We start from the raw sequence: 17,004 nt of genomic DNA on the forward strand, positions 1-17,004 counted from the left end.
GAAAGAGGCCTGTGTCCTGGCCTTTGCGTCCCTTGTAGCCCGGCGGAGGATCTTGCTTCAATGGAAGGATGCGAGGCCCCCAAGCGTAGAGGCCTGGATCAATGATATGGCGGGGTTCATCAAGTTGGAGAAGGTGAAATTTGCCCTGAGGGGATCAGTACAGGGGTTCTTGAGGTGGTGGCAGCCTTTCCTGGACTTCCTGGCAGAACGGTAGGAAAATAGGCCGGCAGCAGCAGCAACCCGGGGAAGGAGGGAGGGAGAGGAGGGGAGGGGGGGAGGGGGGGGGGGGGGGGGGGGGGGAGTTGTTTCGGGGGAAGGGAGAAATGTGTATATGTATTTACTGGATATGCCAGGTGTTTATCTATCTCTCCTTTTTGTAGTTACTGGGGGGGGGGGGGGGGGGGGGGTTTGGTTTTGGGGGTTAGTGTGTTTTTCTTTTTGTTGTTGTTTATATTGTTTTCTTGTTGTTATTTTCTGTTTTGGATATGTTTTTGAAAATCTCAATAAAAATTATTTTTTTAAAAAAGGAGCCTCGTTAGCGCAGTAGGTAGCACGTCAGTCTCATAATCTGAAGGTCGTGAGTTCGATCCTCACACAGGGCACAGTATATTTAGGGGCTGGTTTAGCACACAGCTAAATCGCTGGGTTTGAAAGCAGACCAACGCAGCCAGCAGCACGGTTCAATTCCTGTACCAGCTTCCCCGAACAGCCTACTTGTGACAATAAACAATTTTCATTTCATTTTCATCTCATAGAAACGTATAAAATTCTAACAGAATTAGACAGGGTAGATTGAAAAAGAATGTTTCCAATGGTGGGGGAGAGCAGAACAATGGGTCATAGTTTGATAATAAGGGGTAAACCTTTTAGGACTGAGGTGAGGAGAAATTTCTTCACCCAGAGAGTTGTGAATCTATGGAATTCACTACTACAGGAAGTAGTTGAGCCCAAAACGATATAGCTTTTGGGGCTAAAGGGATCAAGGGATATGGGGGGAAGGTGGGATCGAGGTATTGAACTTGATGGTCAGTCATAATCATAATGAAGCTCGAAGGGTTGAATGGCCTCCTCCTGCTTCTATTTTCTACGTATGTTTCTATGTATGCACATCTATAGACTGCGGGAGGAAACCAGAGCCCCCAGAGGAAACTCACGCAAACACAGGGAGAACGTGCAAACTCCACACAGTCACCCAAGGTTAGAATCGAACCCCGGTCGCTGGTGCTGTGGGGCAGCAGTGCTAACGACTGTGCCATCGTACTAACCCATGTTTATTTATCAGACCCCCAAACACTTCCTTTTCTTACATAACTTTAAAGTCATGTGAGGGAGATTGAGAACCTAGTGGAGTGGTGCAGCGACAACAATCAATCCTCAATGCCAGCAAAACTAAAAGAGCTGGTCATTGACTCCAGAAAGCAAAGTACTGAACGCACCCATGTCAGCATCAACGGGGCCGAGGTGGAAATGGTTAGCAGTTTCAAATTCCTCGTGGTACACATCTCCAAACATCTGTCCTGGTCCACCCACGTCGACGCTACCACCAAGAAAGCACAACAGTGCCTCTATTTCCTCAGCAAACTAAGGAAATTCGGTATGCCCACATTAACTCTTACCAACTTTTACAGATGCACTATAGAAAGCATCCTATCTGGTTGCATCACAGCCTGGTATGGTAACTGCTCAGCCCAAGACCACAAGAAACTTCAGAAAGTCGTGAACACAGTCCAATCCATCACACAAACCTGCCTCCCATCCATTGACTCCATCTACATCTCCGGCTGCCTGGGGAAAGTGGACAGCATAATCAAAGACCCATCCCACCCGGCCTGCTCACTCTTGCAACTTCTCCCATCGGGCAGGAAAGTCTGAAAACACGCACGAACAGACTCAAAACAGCTTCTTCCCCACTGTTACCAGACTCCTAAATGACCCTCTTATGGACTGACCTCATTAACACTACACCGCTGTATGCTTCACCCGTTGCCGGTGTTATCTAGTTACATTGTGTACCTTGTGTTGCCCTATTATGTATTTTATTTTATTTCCTTTTCTTTTCATGTACTTAATGATCTGTTGAGCAGCTCGCAAAAAAATACTTTTCACTGTACCTTGGTACACGTTACAATAAATAAATCCAATCCAATAATTATTTTCACTGTTGCTATTCTCGTTTTACCCCAATCTAAAAAACAATTATTTTCATCTTTGTTTACTGTGTATGCTTTACAGCTTGAATGGCCTCAGCATGGCTCACTGCCATTTTAATGCAAATTTGCATCGCATAGTAACAGCAGCAGCTTGAAACTTCACCAACCTGCAGTAATAAAAGTTCATCAGAACAACACCCCACACTGGCATACTTTTAACAGCTATCTTTTTTGTTCATACCTACTTTGTTTTGCATAACCAATGATTCAGAGCCTGATGCAACATTTCATGGCTCCCACACACAAGAAGTCGGCTTTATTAAAAAATAAAAGTAGATTTTTGTGAGTTTTCCTCTGGCACACAATTGGCTGTTGAATAAGTGTTGTCATCATGACACAAACCACCAAGATTTTATTTATGCTACAGATCAGTCTCAGTGACACTGTTTAACATACCACATAACTGAGCCAGTGCACTGGAATCAAGTGGTCAGAACAAAAATAGAAAAATGCATTTCCTTTCAAGTCTACTGTTGCTTGTATTTACTACAACATTATGAAGAGTTTTCCACCTTTCATGCATACCGATAGTCATAAATTAGTCAAGTTTGTTGATTGCTGAAACTCCCAATTCTTTGGTTTTATATTATGGAAACCTTGGAAGAATCTCAAATTGAGTTAGTTACCATTATTGAAAAATTCATACTCCAGGATAGCTCAATAACAACAGGGAAACCATGTGATGCCATGTTAAAGCATTTGCACATGCACAAATATAGTGCACTGCAATTAGTGCAAAGTTACCAGCCATAGCCAGACCCAACATGATTCTTATGCCAGCAGCATATCCATCTCCTGAGCCTTGGAAAACTTATTTTGTGGAAGGTTTCTCATGATATTAGAAAATCATCCACATTACAGGTTGCCTCCGATGGCGGTCAATTTTAATATCTTTATGGCTACCCAGACTGCTTATCTAACATCTGAAATTAGATGAGCTGCAACTCCCTCCAGCTGAACATTGGGAAGATTAAAGTTCTTAGCCTGGATTCTCCCCTACCCGGCAGGGCGGCGTGGCGTGAACCACTCCGGCGTTGGGCCGCCCCAAAGGTGCGAAATTCTCCGCACCTTTAGGGGCCAAGCCCTCACATTGAGGGGTGAGGCCCGTGCCGGAGTGGTTCCCACTCCGCCGGCTGCCGTGAACGGCCTTTGGCGCCACGCCAGCCGGAGCCGAAAGGACTTCGCCGGCCGGTGTAATTCCGCACATGCGCCGGAGCGTCAGCGGCTGCTGACGTCATACTTGGGCATGCGCAGAGGGGGTCTCTTCTGCTTCCGCCATGGTGAAGACCATGGCGAAGGCGGAAGAAAAGGAGTGCCCCCACGGCACAGGCCCGACATCCGATCGGTGGGCCCCGACCGCGGGCCAGGCCACCCTTTGGGTGAAGAAGTTCCTCCTAAACTCAGTCCTAAATCTACTTCCCCTTATTTTGAGGCCCCCTAGTTCTGCTTTCACCCGCCAGTGGAAACAACCTGCCCGCATCTATCCTATCTATTTCCTTCATAATTTTCTATGTTTCTATAAGATCCCCCCTCATCCTTCTAAATTCCAACGTGTACAGTCCCATTCTACTCAACCTCTCCTCGTAATCCAACCCCTTCAGCTCTGGGATTAACCTAGTGAATCTCCTCTGCACACCTTCCAGTGCCAGTACGTCCTTTCTCAAGTAAGGAGACCAAAACTGAACACAATACCCCAGGTGTGGCCTCACTAACACCATATACAATTGCAGCATAACCTCCCTAGTCTTAAACTCCATCCCTCTAGCAATGAAGGACAAAATTCCATTTGCCTTCTTAATCACCTGTTGCACCTGTAAACCAACTTTTTGCGACTCATGCACTAGCACACCCAGGTCTCTCTGCACAGCAGCATGCTTTAACATTTCATTATTTAAATAGAACATTACAGCGCAGTACGGACCCTTCGGCCCTCGATGTTGCGCCGACTTGTGAAACCATCTGAAGCCTATCTGACCTACACTATTCCATTTTCATCCATATGTCGATCCAGTGACCACTTAAATGCCCTTAAAGTTGGCGAGTCTACTACTGTTGCAGGCAGGGCGTTCCATACCCCTACTACTCTCTGAGTAAAGAAATGCCTCTGACATCTGTCCTGTATCTACCACCCCTCAATTTAAAGCTATGTCCCCTCGTTTTGGTCATCTCCATCCGAGGAAAAAGACTCTCACTGTCCACCCTATCTAACCCTCTGACTATCTTATATGTCTCTATTAAGTCACCTCTCAGCCTTCTCCTCTCTAACGAAAACAACCTCAAGTCCCTGAGCCTTTCCTCGTAAGACCTTCCCTCCATACCAGGCAACATCCTAGTAAATCTCCTCTGAACCCTTTCCAAAGCTTCCACATCCTTCCTATAATGTGGTGACCAGAACTGCACGCAGTACTCCAGGAGCGGCCGCACCAGAGTTATGTAAAGCTGCAGCATGACCTTGTGGCTCCAAAACTCAATCCCCCTACTGGTAAAGGCTAGCACACCATATGCCTTCTTAACAGCCCTATTAACCTAGGTGGCAACTTTCAGGGATTTATGTACCTGGATGCCGAGATCTCTCTGTTCATCTACACTACCAAGAATCTTGCCATTAGCCCAGTACTCTGCATTCCTGTTACTCCTTCCAAAGTGAACCACCTCACACTTTTCCGCATTAAACTCCATCTGCCATCTCTCTGCCCAGCTCTGCAGCTTATCTATGTCCCTCTGTATCCTATAACATCCTTCAGCACTATCCACAACTCCACCGAACTTCGTGTCATCTGCAAATTTACTAACCCATCCTTCTACACCCTCTTCCAGGTCATTTATAAAAATGACAAACAGCAGTGGCCCCAAAACAGATCCTTGCGGTACACCACTAGTAACTGAACTCCAGGATGAACATTTACCATCAACCACCACTCTCTGTCTTCTTTCAGCTAGCCAATTACTGATCCAAACCGCTAAATCACCTTCAATCCCATACTTCCTTATTTTCTACAATAGCCTACCGTGGGGAACCTTATCAAACGCCTTACTGAAATCCATATACACCACATCAACCGCTTTACCTTCATCCACCTGTTTGGTCACCTTCTCAAAAAACTCAATAAGGTTTGTGAGGCATGACCTACCCTTCACAAAACCGTGTTGACTATCGCTAATCAACTTGTTCTTTTCAAGATGATTATAAACCCTATCTCTTATAACCTTTTCCAACATTTTACCCACAACCGAAGTGAGGCTCACAGGTCTATAATTACCAGGGTTGTCTCTACTCCCCTTCTTGAACAAGGGGACAACATTTGCTATCCTCCAGTCTTCCGGCACTATTCCTGTTGACAAAGATGACATAAAGATCAAGGACAAAGGCTCTGCAATCTCCTCCCTGGCTTCCCAGAGAATCCTAGGATAAATCCCATCTGGCCCAGGGGACTTATCTATTTTGACATTTTCCAAAATTGATAACACCTCCTCCTTTTGAACCTCAATTCCATCTAGCCTGGTCGACTGAACCTGAGTATTCTCCTCGACAACATTGTCTTTCTCCAGTGTAAACACTGATGAAAAATATCCATTTAACGCTTCCCCTATCTCCTCTGATTCCACACACAACTTTCCACTACTATCCTTGATTGGCCCGAATTTTACTCTAGTCATTCTTTTGTTCCTGATATACCTATAGAAAGCCTTAGGGTTTTCCTTGATCCTATCCGCCAACAACTTTTCGTGTCCTCTCCTCGCTCTTCTTAACTCTCCCTTTAGGTCCTTCCTGGCTAACTTGTAACTCTCAAGTGCCCTAACTGAGCCTTCATGTCTCATCCTAACATAAGCCTTCTTCTTCCTCTTGACAAGTGCTTCAACTTCCTTAGTAAACCACGGTTCCCTTGCTCGACAACTTCCTCCCTGCCTGACAGGTACATACTTATCAAGGACACGCAGTAGCTGTTCCTTGAAAAAGCTCCACATTTCGATTGTACCCATCCCCTGCAGTTTCCTTCCCCATCCTATACATCCTAAATCTTGCCGAATAGCATCATAATTGCCTTTCCCCCAGCTATAATTCTTGCCTTGCGGTATATACCTATCCCTGCCCATTGCTAAAGTAAACATAACCGAGTTGTGATCACTGTCACCAAAGTGCTCACCTACATCTAAATCTAACACCCGGCCGGGTTCATTACCCAGTACCAAATCCAATGTGGCCTCGCCCCTTGTTGGCCTGTCTACATACTGTGTCAGAAAACCCTCCTGCACACACTGCACAAAAACTGACCCATCTATAGTACTCGAACTATAGTATTTCCAGTCAATATTTGGAAAGTTAAAGTCCCCCATAACAACTACCCTGTTACTCTCGCTCCTGTCGAGAATCACCTTTGCAATCCTTTCCTCTACATCTCTGGAACTATTAGGAGGTCTATAGACAACTCCCAACAGGGTGACCTCTCCTCTCCTGTTCCTAACCTCGGCCCATACTACCTCAGTAGACGAGTCCTCAAACGTCCTTTCTACCACCGTAATACTTTCCTTGATTAACAATGCCACCCCCCCCCCTCTTTTACCATCTTCTCTGTTCTTACAGAAACATCTAAATCCTGGAACCTGCAACAACCATTCCTGTCCCTGCTCTACCCATGTCTCCGAAATCGCCACAACATCGAGATCCCAGGTACCAACCCATGCTGCAAGCTCACCCACCTTATTCCGGATGCTCCTGGCGTTGAAGTCGACACACTTCAAACCAGCGTCTTGCTTGCCAGTGCCCTCTTTCGAACTTTTAACCCTATCCCTGACCTCACTACTCTCAACATCCTGTACACTAGGACTACAATTTTGGTTCCCATCCCCCTGCTGAATTAGTTTAAACCCCCCCGAAGAGCACTAGCAAATCTCCCCCCCAGGATATTGGTACCCCTCTGGTTCAGGTGAAGACCATCCTGTTTGTAGAGGTCCCACCTACCCCAGAATGAGCCCCAATTATCCAGGAAACCAAAACCCTCCCTCCTGCACCATCCCTGTAGCCACGTGTTCAACTCCTCTCTCTCCTTATTTCTCACTTCGCTAGCACGGGTAACAACCCAGAGATAACAACTCTGTTTGTTCTAGCTCTCAGCTTCCACCCTAGCTCCCTGAATTTCTGTCTCAAATCCCCATCTCTCTTCCTACCTATGTCGTTGGTACCTATGTGGACCACGCCTTGGGCTGCTCCCCCTCCCCCTTAAGGATCCCAAAAACACGATCAGAGACATCACGAACAGGGGCACCTGGGAGGCAACACACCAACCGTGAGTCTCTTTCGTTCCCACAGAACCTCCTGTCTGTTCCTCTAACTATGGAGTCCCCAATGACAAGTGCTCTGTTCCTCTTCTCCCTTCCCTTCTGATCAACAGAATAATAATCCTGTTTGCTGTTATTCCTACCAAAATGGATAACCTCACATTTGTCAACATTGTATTCCATCTGCCAGACCCAAGCCCATTCACTTAACCTATCCAAATCCCTCTGCAGACTTCCAGTATCCTCTGCACTTTTCGCTTTACCACTCGTCTTCGTGTCATCTGCAAACTTGGACACATTGCCCGTGGTCCCCAACTCCAAATCATCTATGTAAATTGTGAACAATTGTGGGCCCAACACAGATCCCTGAGGGACACCATTAGCTACTGATTGCCAACCAGAGAAACACCCATTAATCCCCACTCTTTGCTTTCTATTAATTAACCAATCTTCTAGCCATGCTACTACTTTACCCTTAATGCCATGCATCTTTATCTTAAGCAGCAACCTTTTGTGTGGCACCTTGTCAAAGGCTTTCTGGGAATCCAGATATACCACATCCATTGGCTCCCCGTTATCTACCGCACTGGTAATGTCCTCAAAAAATTCCACCAAATTAGTTAGGCACGACCATCCCTTTATGAACCCATGCTGCGTCTGCCCAATGGGACAATTTCTATCCAGATACCTCGTTATTTCTTCCTTGATGATAGATTCCTGCATCTTCCCTACTACTGAAGTTAAGCTCACTGGGCTATAATTACCCGCTCTCTGCCTACCTCCTTTTTTAAACAGTGGTGTCACGTTTGCTAATTTCCAATCCACCAGGACCACCCTAGAGTCTAGTGAATTTTGGTAAATTATCACTAGCGCATTTGCAATTTCCCTAGCCATCTCTTTTAGCACTCTGGGATGCATTCCATCAGGGCCAGGAGACTTGTCTACCTTTAGCCCCATTAGCTTGCGCATCACTACCTCCTTAGTGATAACAATCCTCTCAAGGTCCTCACCTGTCATAGCCTAATTTCTATCAGTCGCTGGCATGTTATTTGTGTCTTCCACTGTGAAGACCAACCCAAAAAACCTGTTCAGTTCCTCAGCCATTTCCTCACTTCCCATTATTAAAACTCCCTTCTCATCCTCTAAAGGACCAATATTTACCTTAGCCACTCTTTTTGTTTTATATATTTGTAGAAACTTTTACTATCTGTTTTTATATTCTGAGCAAGTTTACTCTCATACTCTATCTTACCCTTCTTTATAGCTTTTTTAGTAGCTTTCTGTTGCCCCCTAAAGATTTCCCAGTCCTCTAGTCTCCCACCAATCTTTGCCACTTTGTATGCTTTTTCCTTCAATTTGATACTCTCCCTTATTTCCTTAGATATCCATGGTCGATTTTCCCTCTTTCTACCGTCCTTCCTTTTTGTTGGTATTAACCTTTGCTGAGCACTGTGAAAAATTGCTTGGAAGGTCCTCCACTGTTCCACCATAAAGTCTTTGCTCCCAGTCTACCTTAGCTAGTTCTTCTCTCATCCCATTGTAATCTCCTTTGTTTAAGCACAAAACACTAGTATTTGATTTGACCTTCTCACCCTCCATCTGTACTTTAAATTCCACCATATTGTGATCGCTCCTTCCGAGAGGATCCCTAACTATGAGATCATGAATCCTGTCTCATTACACAGGACAAGATCTAGGACCGCTTGTTCCCTCGTAGGTTCCTTAACATACTGTTCTAGGAAACTATCACGGATACATTCTATAAACTCCTCCTCAAAGCTGCCTTGACCGACCTGGTTAAACCAATCGACATGTAGATTAAAATCCCCCATGATAACTGCTGTACCATTTCTACATGCATCAGTTATTTCTTTGTTTATTGCCTGCCCCACCATAACGTTACTATTTGGTGGCCGATAGACTACTCCTATCAGTGACTTTTTCACCTTACTATTCTTGATTTCCACCCAAATGGATTCAACCTTAACCTCCATAGCACCGATGTCATCCCTTACTATTGCCCGGATGTCATCCTTAAATAACAGAGCTACACCACCTCCCTTACCATCCACTCTGTCCTTCCGAATAGTTTGATACCCTCGGATATTTAACTCCCATTTGTGACCATCCTTTAACCATGTTTCAGTAATGGCCACTAAATCATAGTCATTCACGATGATTTGCGCCATCAACTCATTTACATTATTCCGAATACTATGAGCATTCAGGTAAAATACACTTATGTTGTTTTTTTTAACCTCTGTTTTATAAGAACATAAGAACATAAGAACTAGGAGCAGGAGTAGGCCATCTGGCCCCTCGAGCCTGCTCCGCCATTTAATTAGATCATGGCTGATCTTTTGTGGACAGAGCTCCATTTTCCGGCCCGAACACCATAACCCTTAATCCCTTTATTCTTCAAAAAACTATCTATCTTTACCTTAAAAACATGTAATGAAGGAGCCTCAACTGCTTCACTGGGCAAGGAATTCCATAGATTCACAACCCTTTGGGTGAAGAAGTTCCTCCTAAACTCAGTCCTAAATCTACTTCCCCTTATCTTGAGGCTATGTCCCCTAGTTCTGCTGTCACCTGCCAGTGGAAACAACCTGCCCGCATCTATCCTATCTATTCCCTTCATAATTTTAAATGTTTCTATAAGATCCCCCCTCATCCTTCTAAATTCCAACGAGTACAGTCCCAGTCTACTCAACCTCTCCTCATAATCCAACCCCTTCAGCTCTGGGATTAACCTAGTGAATTTCCTCTGCACACCCTCCAGCGCCAGTACGTCCTTTCTCAAGTAAGGAGACCAAAACTGAACACAATACTCCAGGTGTGGCCGCACTAACACCTTATACAATTGCAACACAACCTCCCTAGTCTTAAACTCCATCCCTCTAGCAATGAACGACAAAATTCCATTTGCCTTCTTAATCACCTGTTGCACTTGTAAACCAACCTTCTGTGACTCATGCACTAGCACACCCAAGTCTCTCTGAACAGCGGCATGCTTTAATATTTTATTGTTTAAATAATAATCCCGTTTGCTGTTATTCCTACCAAAATGGATAACCTCACATTTGTCAACATTGTATTCCATCTGCCAGACCCTAGCCCATTCACTTAACCTATCCAAATCCCTCTGCAGACTTCCAGTATCCTCTGCACTTTTCGCTTTACCACTCATCTTAGTGTCATCTGCAAACTTGCACACATTGCCCGTGGTCCCCAACTCCAAATCATCTATGTAAATTGTGAACAATTGTGGGCCCAACACGGATCCCTGAGGGACACCACTAGCTACTGATTGCCAACCAGAGAAACACAAATTTAACCCAACTCTTTGCTTTCTATTAATTAACCAATCCTCTATCCATGCTACTACTTTGCCCTTAATGCCATGCATCTTTATCTTATGCAGCAACCTTTTGTGTGGCACCTTGTCAAAGGCTTTCTGGAAATCCAGATATACCACATCCATCGGCTCCCCGTTATCTACTGCACTGGTAATGTCCTCAAAAAATTCCACTAAATTAGTTAGGCATGACCTGCCTTTTACGAACCCATGCTGCGTCTGCCCAATGGGACAATTTCTATCCAGATGCCTCGCAATTTTGAATCTTAACATCTCGATCAGTAACCTTTCCTAAGTTATATTTCCTCTTAACATTTCTCCTAATTTTCCTTGTCGTTGAACCCATATCTTCATGTAACAACCTGCCGCGTCGCTTACCATTAATGTTTTTACTTCCAGTTTTATTCCTTTCAGTATTACTGGGCCTATTCACTGAGCTCCCCTCAGTCACTGTACTTTGTACTGTCACCGTTTTTGATTTTTGACTATGGCTTCGCTGCCTTACACTTTCCCCCTTACTTATTTCATAGAATTTACAGTGCAGAAGGAGGCCATTCAGCCCATCGAGTCTGCACCGGCTTTCAGAAAGAGCACCCTACCCAAGGTCAACAACTCCACCCTATCCCCATAACCCAGTAACCCCACCCAACACTAAGGGCAATTTTGGACTCTAAGGGCAATTTATCATGGCCAATCCACCTAACCTGCACATCTTTGGACTGTGGGAGGAAACCGGAGCACCCGGAGGAAACCCACGCACACACGGGGAGGATGTGCAGACTCCGCACAGACAGTGACCCAAGCTGGAATCGAACCTGGGACTCTGGAGCTGTGAAGCGATTGTGCTATCCACAATGCTACCATGCTGCTTCTGTCCCTGTTTTACTACCTTCCAACTTCCTGCATTGGTACCCATCCCCCTGCCACAGGTAGGTGGTTTAATCCACGCCGGCGGGAGAGGCCTGTCAGTGGCGGGACTTCGGCCCATCGTGGGCCGGAGAATCGCCACGGGGGGCCCGCCAACTGGCGCGGGGGGCCCGCCGACCGGCGCGATTCCCACCCCACCGAATCCCGAGGGGCAGAGAATTCGGGACACGGCGGGGGCGGGATTGACGTCGGCCCTGGGTGATTCTCCGACCCGGCGGGGGGTTGGAGAATCTTGCCCATGGTCTCTGGCCCTGCGCAAGGTCTGTAATACTTGCCACTGATTGCATCTCCCACTTCAGACATCACAGACAGTTTCAGACTGTTTGTAACTTTAGTGTTCTACTCAACTCCCAGCTCTACATCCGCTCCAACACAAAGACAGTCTACCTCTATCTCCATAACATTATCTACTTCTACTCTACTCATTTACTGCTTAAACCCCCAGACTAATGCTTTAGGCGATGACAGTTCCTCAGAACCCAAATGAAAGGTCATCGACCTGAAACTTAATTCTGAATTCTGGAATGTAAAATTGAATGGGTAGGATTCACAATTTCAGGATCAGGCGAGCAGGGCCTTGGGTGGGAAATCTGCCCTTTCACCTATTGGACGAATTGAGGCCATTTAAGGGCCTTCCCCACCCAGCGTCGAAATTTAGGCTGGCGGGACTGTGTAAGGTGGATAACAGAGGAACAAACCTTTCTTCGTCATAGGCCAGAAGCGGGGCACTCAATCTGAAGCCCTTTCAGAGTTGGAGCTCCCTTCCCTCCAGGATCTTGGAGCTCCAGGCCTCCTTACTCCCCTGACACCATGATCACACCCTTCCCGACCCGCAAGGGTGTCCCCTACGCTCCCACCCCCCATACTGATCTTTATAACAGCCCTGGGGCTCAATTCCAGGCAGAGCGCTACAGCATCGCTTCTAGCCACTGTAGCGCTGTGCCTGGCTGGGTCTAACAGGTGGGACTTTTTTCCAAGTAATGTCAGAAGTCCCACCCAATGCCAATCAATGCTCAAGCGAGCGTTAAATGGCATAGGGCTTCCAAGAGTCTGCGGTAGCACGTTACACGCCAGCTCTCGGGATGGTGAGTGCTGATCAACCGCCATCCTTAAAATTCTACCCTTGTAGTTTTCACGTTACTCATATAAGACTGATCGGCTTATCAGGTTCATCGTGTTCCACTTTTTGGAAAGGCTTGTAGTTTATACTTTGTTTTAAATTTGGCTTGTTGAGTTAGTATTATATTGATTTGATTAGTGTTATATTGGAGCACTGTTATATTGGTGTACTCAGTATTATATTGGTGTACATCGTCAGTGTTATGTCGCTAAGTTCAGCTAACATTATATAGATGTGTTTAGTGCTATATAGGTCTACACGTATGAAATAGAAATAGAAAGATAAAAACCACTTAGGTGTAGAAATTGCTTGGGTAAAAACTGTTAAAAATCTAATCCTATGTATTGTTTTGTTTTAAGATTTACAGTCAGTGGAATCAAATGATAAAGAAAAAATAGAGTGGTACATTCAAAATAAGGCCATGGTATTACATCATATGCATAAGATCTTTTACTTCTGACTTTATTTCACTGAAATGAAACATTCTTATTCGAATTGCATAACCCTCTGAGAGATCTGCGCTCATCTAATTCTGGCCCCTCGGGTATTTCTGATTTTAATTGTTTCACCATTGGTGACCATTCCTTCAGTTGTCAAAACCCGAAGCTCTGCAATTTCCTCCCCACATCTCTCTATCTCAGTTTTCACCTTTAAGACACTCCTTAAAATACATGTCTTTTACCAAGCTTTTGGTCATTTGACCTCATCTATTTATGTGGCTCTGTGTCATATTTTGTTTTATAATGATCCTGTGAAGGACCTTGGAATGTTTTATTGCACTGTAGTGACTACATAAATATAAATCATTGCTATTAACATGCGATCCTTAACATGTTTCGTTGTTTATGATACTAATCAGCTAACAACATGCTTTCATTCGATGGCTGCAAGTGACAGCTTTGCACTTCAAGACAGGGCAAGTCACCTGCTTGTCCAGCTGAAAGCAGGTTGGCGTTGATTTTAACTGGGAGCAAGTTGGGATAGCCAGGACTCGGAGAAACCCCATAGGGATCTCTGTCAAAGCCCGGGCCATTTTAACTCACAGGTCACATTTAAATATTTTGTGTCAATATCCCTCTTGATGTCAGCAGGAGATGTCAGGGGCAGTGGGCAAGACTGATGTCAGGGACAATGGGCAAGAACAGAAATCTGGCAGGAAGTGTGAGGATGCTGGAGATACAAAGTAACAGTCCAGTGATTGATAAGGACTTTAGCAGCTGATATCAGTGCTAAGTGCAAGAGACAAAATCAGGGCTGGGGAGATCCAATGACTCCTTGGTGAGATCTGAGGAGAGCACTCCTGACCTTTCTGGACATGAGGACTAGTCATTTTTTTTAACTAACATGGCCTCCTCTGGTCAGGTTTGACAGTGGGTGGACCTCCCTAGGTCAGCCTGAAATAGATGTTGCAGTGCCAATGACATTGTGTATTATATGTGAAGATGTTACCAGTTGTGCACTAATTTTATATTTCTTATGAATTATGCTCCTAAAATTATGTGTGGACTACCAACATATAGGCCTTTTCTCATTAGAACGGAGAAGGATGAGGGGCGACTTGATAGAGGTTTATAAGATGATCAGGGGAATAGATAGAGTAGACAGTCAGAGACTTTTTCCCCGGGTGGAACACACCATTACAAGGGGACATAAATTTAAGATAAATGGTGGAAGATATAGAGGGGATGTCAGAGGTAGGTTCTTTACCCAGAGAGTAGTGGGGGCATGGAATGCACTGCCTGTGGTAGTAGTTGAGTCGGAAAAGTTAGGTACCTTCAAGCGGCTATTGGATAGGTACTTGGATTAGGGTAGAATAATGGAGTGTAGGTTAACTTCTTAAGGGCAGCACGGTAGCATTGTGGATAGCACAATTGCTTCACAGCTCCAGGGTCCCAAGTTCGATTTCGACTTGGGTCACTGTCTGTGTGGAGTCTGCACATCCTCCCCGTGACTGCGTGGGTTTCCTCCGGGTACTCCGGTTTCCTCCCATAGTCCAAAGATGTGCAGGTTGGGTGGATTGGCCATGAAAAATTGTCCAAAATTCTATGATTAACCTAGGACAAAAGTTCGGCGCAACATCGTGGGCCGAAGGGCCTGTCCTGTGCTGTATTTCTCAAAAAAAAAAAATATATATATATAAATGCTAACCATGTTGATAGAAAATGTATTGGGGGGTGTCAATAATGTCACTAAAATAGCAGAACTTATCCAAGTGTGAAAATAATTCCCAAATTTAAGCTATGATTAGACCTGGGTTCAAACACTAGCAGCTAATGACATTGCTTATATCTGCTCTTTTCTGAGCTGTCAAGTGCATGCCTGTAGCTCCTAGCAGTGGAACTGAAGTGATGGTGACACATCCATGAACTTGGCCCCATATTCTAAATGCTGCTGTTCGCTACTAAAAATATTACTTACTTCACTCCATATCGATCCCGGAACATGATATGATTTCTAAAAGTGCGATTTACATCAAGGTCTATTTGTTTAATATCTGCCGAAACACGTTGTGCTTGTATTTTCATTTTCTGTAAAAAAAAATAAAGACAATATTAATTGTGGGAAAGTATCACAAAGGATAAAAAGTGCAGAAACAGGCAATTTGGCTCAACAGGTTCATGTCTGTGTTTGTGCTCCATGTGAGCCCCATCATACCCTTCTTCATCTAACTTATTCAGCTCCAGACATCATTAAAGCTTTGGTTCAAACGTGGCCCAAAAAGGTGAATTCCAGAGGTGAGATGAGAGTGACTGCCTTTGACATCAAGGCAGCATTTGACCAAGTGTAACCCCAGGAAGCCCAAGTACAATTGAAATCAATGGAAATCAAGAGACAAACTCTGCTGGGTGGAGCCATACCTAACACAAAGGAAGATGGTTGTGGCTGTTGGAGGCCAATCATCTTAGCCCCAGGATATCACTGCAGGAGTTCTTCAGAGTAGTGTCCTTGCCCAACCATCTTCAGCTGCTTCATCAATAATCTTCTCTCCATCATAAGGTCAGGGGTGGAGATGTATGATGATATTGGCATTGAATTCAGACCCAATCGTAACTCCTCAGATAATAAAGCAGTTCATGCCTGTGCACAGCAAGACCTGGACAACATTCAGGCTTGGGCTGATAAGTGCTCTGTAATATGTGTGTCATACAAGTCCCAGGAAGGGACCATTTTTAACAAGAGGGAACCTCACCATTTCCCTTTATTTCAATGGCACTACGATCATAGAACATAGAACACTACAGCGCAGTACGGGCCCTTCGGCCCTCGATGTTGCGCCGACCTGTGAAACCATCTGAAGCCTATCTGACCTACACTATTCCATTTTCATCCATATGTCTATCCAGTGACCACTTAAATGCCCTTAAAGTTGGCGAGTCTACTACTGTTGCAGGCAGGGCGTTCCACACCCCTACTACTCTCTGAGTAAAGAAACTGCCTCTGACATCTGTCCTATATCTCTCACCCCTCAATTTAAAGCTATGTCCCCTCGTGTTGGTCATCACCATCCGAGGAAAAAGACTCTCACTGTCCACCCTATCTAACCCTCTGACTATCTTATATGTCTCTATTAAGTCACCTCTCAGCCTTCTCCTCTCTAACGAAAACAACCTCAAGTCCCTGAGCCTTTCCTCGTAAGACCTTCCCTCCATACCAGGCAACATCTTAGTAAATCTCCTCTGAACCCTTTCCAAAGCTTCCACATCCTTCCTATAATGTGGTGACCAGAACTGCACGCAGTACTCCAGGTGTGGCCGCACCAGAGATATGTACAGCTGCAGCATGACCCTGTGGTTCCGAAACTCAATCCCCCTGCTTATAAAGGCTAGCACACCATATGCCTTCTTAACAGCCCTATTAACCTGGGTGGCAACTTTCAAGGATTTATGTACCTGGATGCCGAGATCTCTCTGTTCATCTACACTACCAAGAATCTTGCCATTAGCCCAGTACTCTGCATTCCTGTTACTCCTTCCAAAGTGAACCATCTCACACTTTTCCGCATTAAACTCCATCTGCCACCTCTCAGCCCAGCTCTGCAGCTTATCTATGTCCCTCTGTATCCTATAACATCCTTCAGCACTATCCACAACTCCACCGACCTTCGTGTCATC

The 17,004-nt window shown here is 45.1% G+C and overlaps 1 protein-coding gene and 1 non-coding gene across 6 annotated transcripts in view; one reads left to right on the forward strand and one right to left on the reverse strand.

Annotated features, from left to right (window-relative positions):
* LOC119971897 (ecotropic viral integration site 5 protein homolog) overlaps positions 1-17,004 on the reverse strand; it is a 377,542-nt gene that overhangs the window by 166,663 nt on the left and 193,875 nt on the right. For all 5 annotated transcript variants that reach the window (XM_038808185.1, XM_038808183.1, XM_038808182.1 and 2 more), the window contains one exon: positions 15,311-15,420. In XM_038808185.1, the coding sequence (XP_038664113.1) occupies positions 15,311-15,420 (110 nt within the window). The remainder of the gene's footprint in view (positions 1-15,310; positions 15,421-17,004) is intronic.
* On the forward strand, positions 530-602 carry trnam-cau. The gene has a single exon. It is a non-coding gene; the product is annotated as a tRNA-Met (tRNA).

The sequence above is a fragment of the Scyliorhinus canicula genome, chromosome 9 (genome assembly GCF_902713615.1).
Source record: "Scyliorhinus canicula chromosome 9, sScyCan1.1, whole genome shotgun sequence".
NCBI classification, from domain to species: Eukaryota; Metazoa; Chordata; class Chondrichthyes; order Carcharhiniformes; family Scyliorhinidae; genus Scyliorhinus; species Scyliorhinus canicula.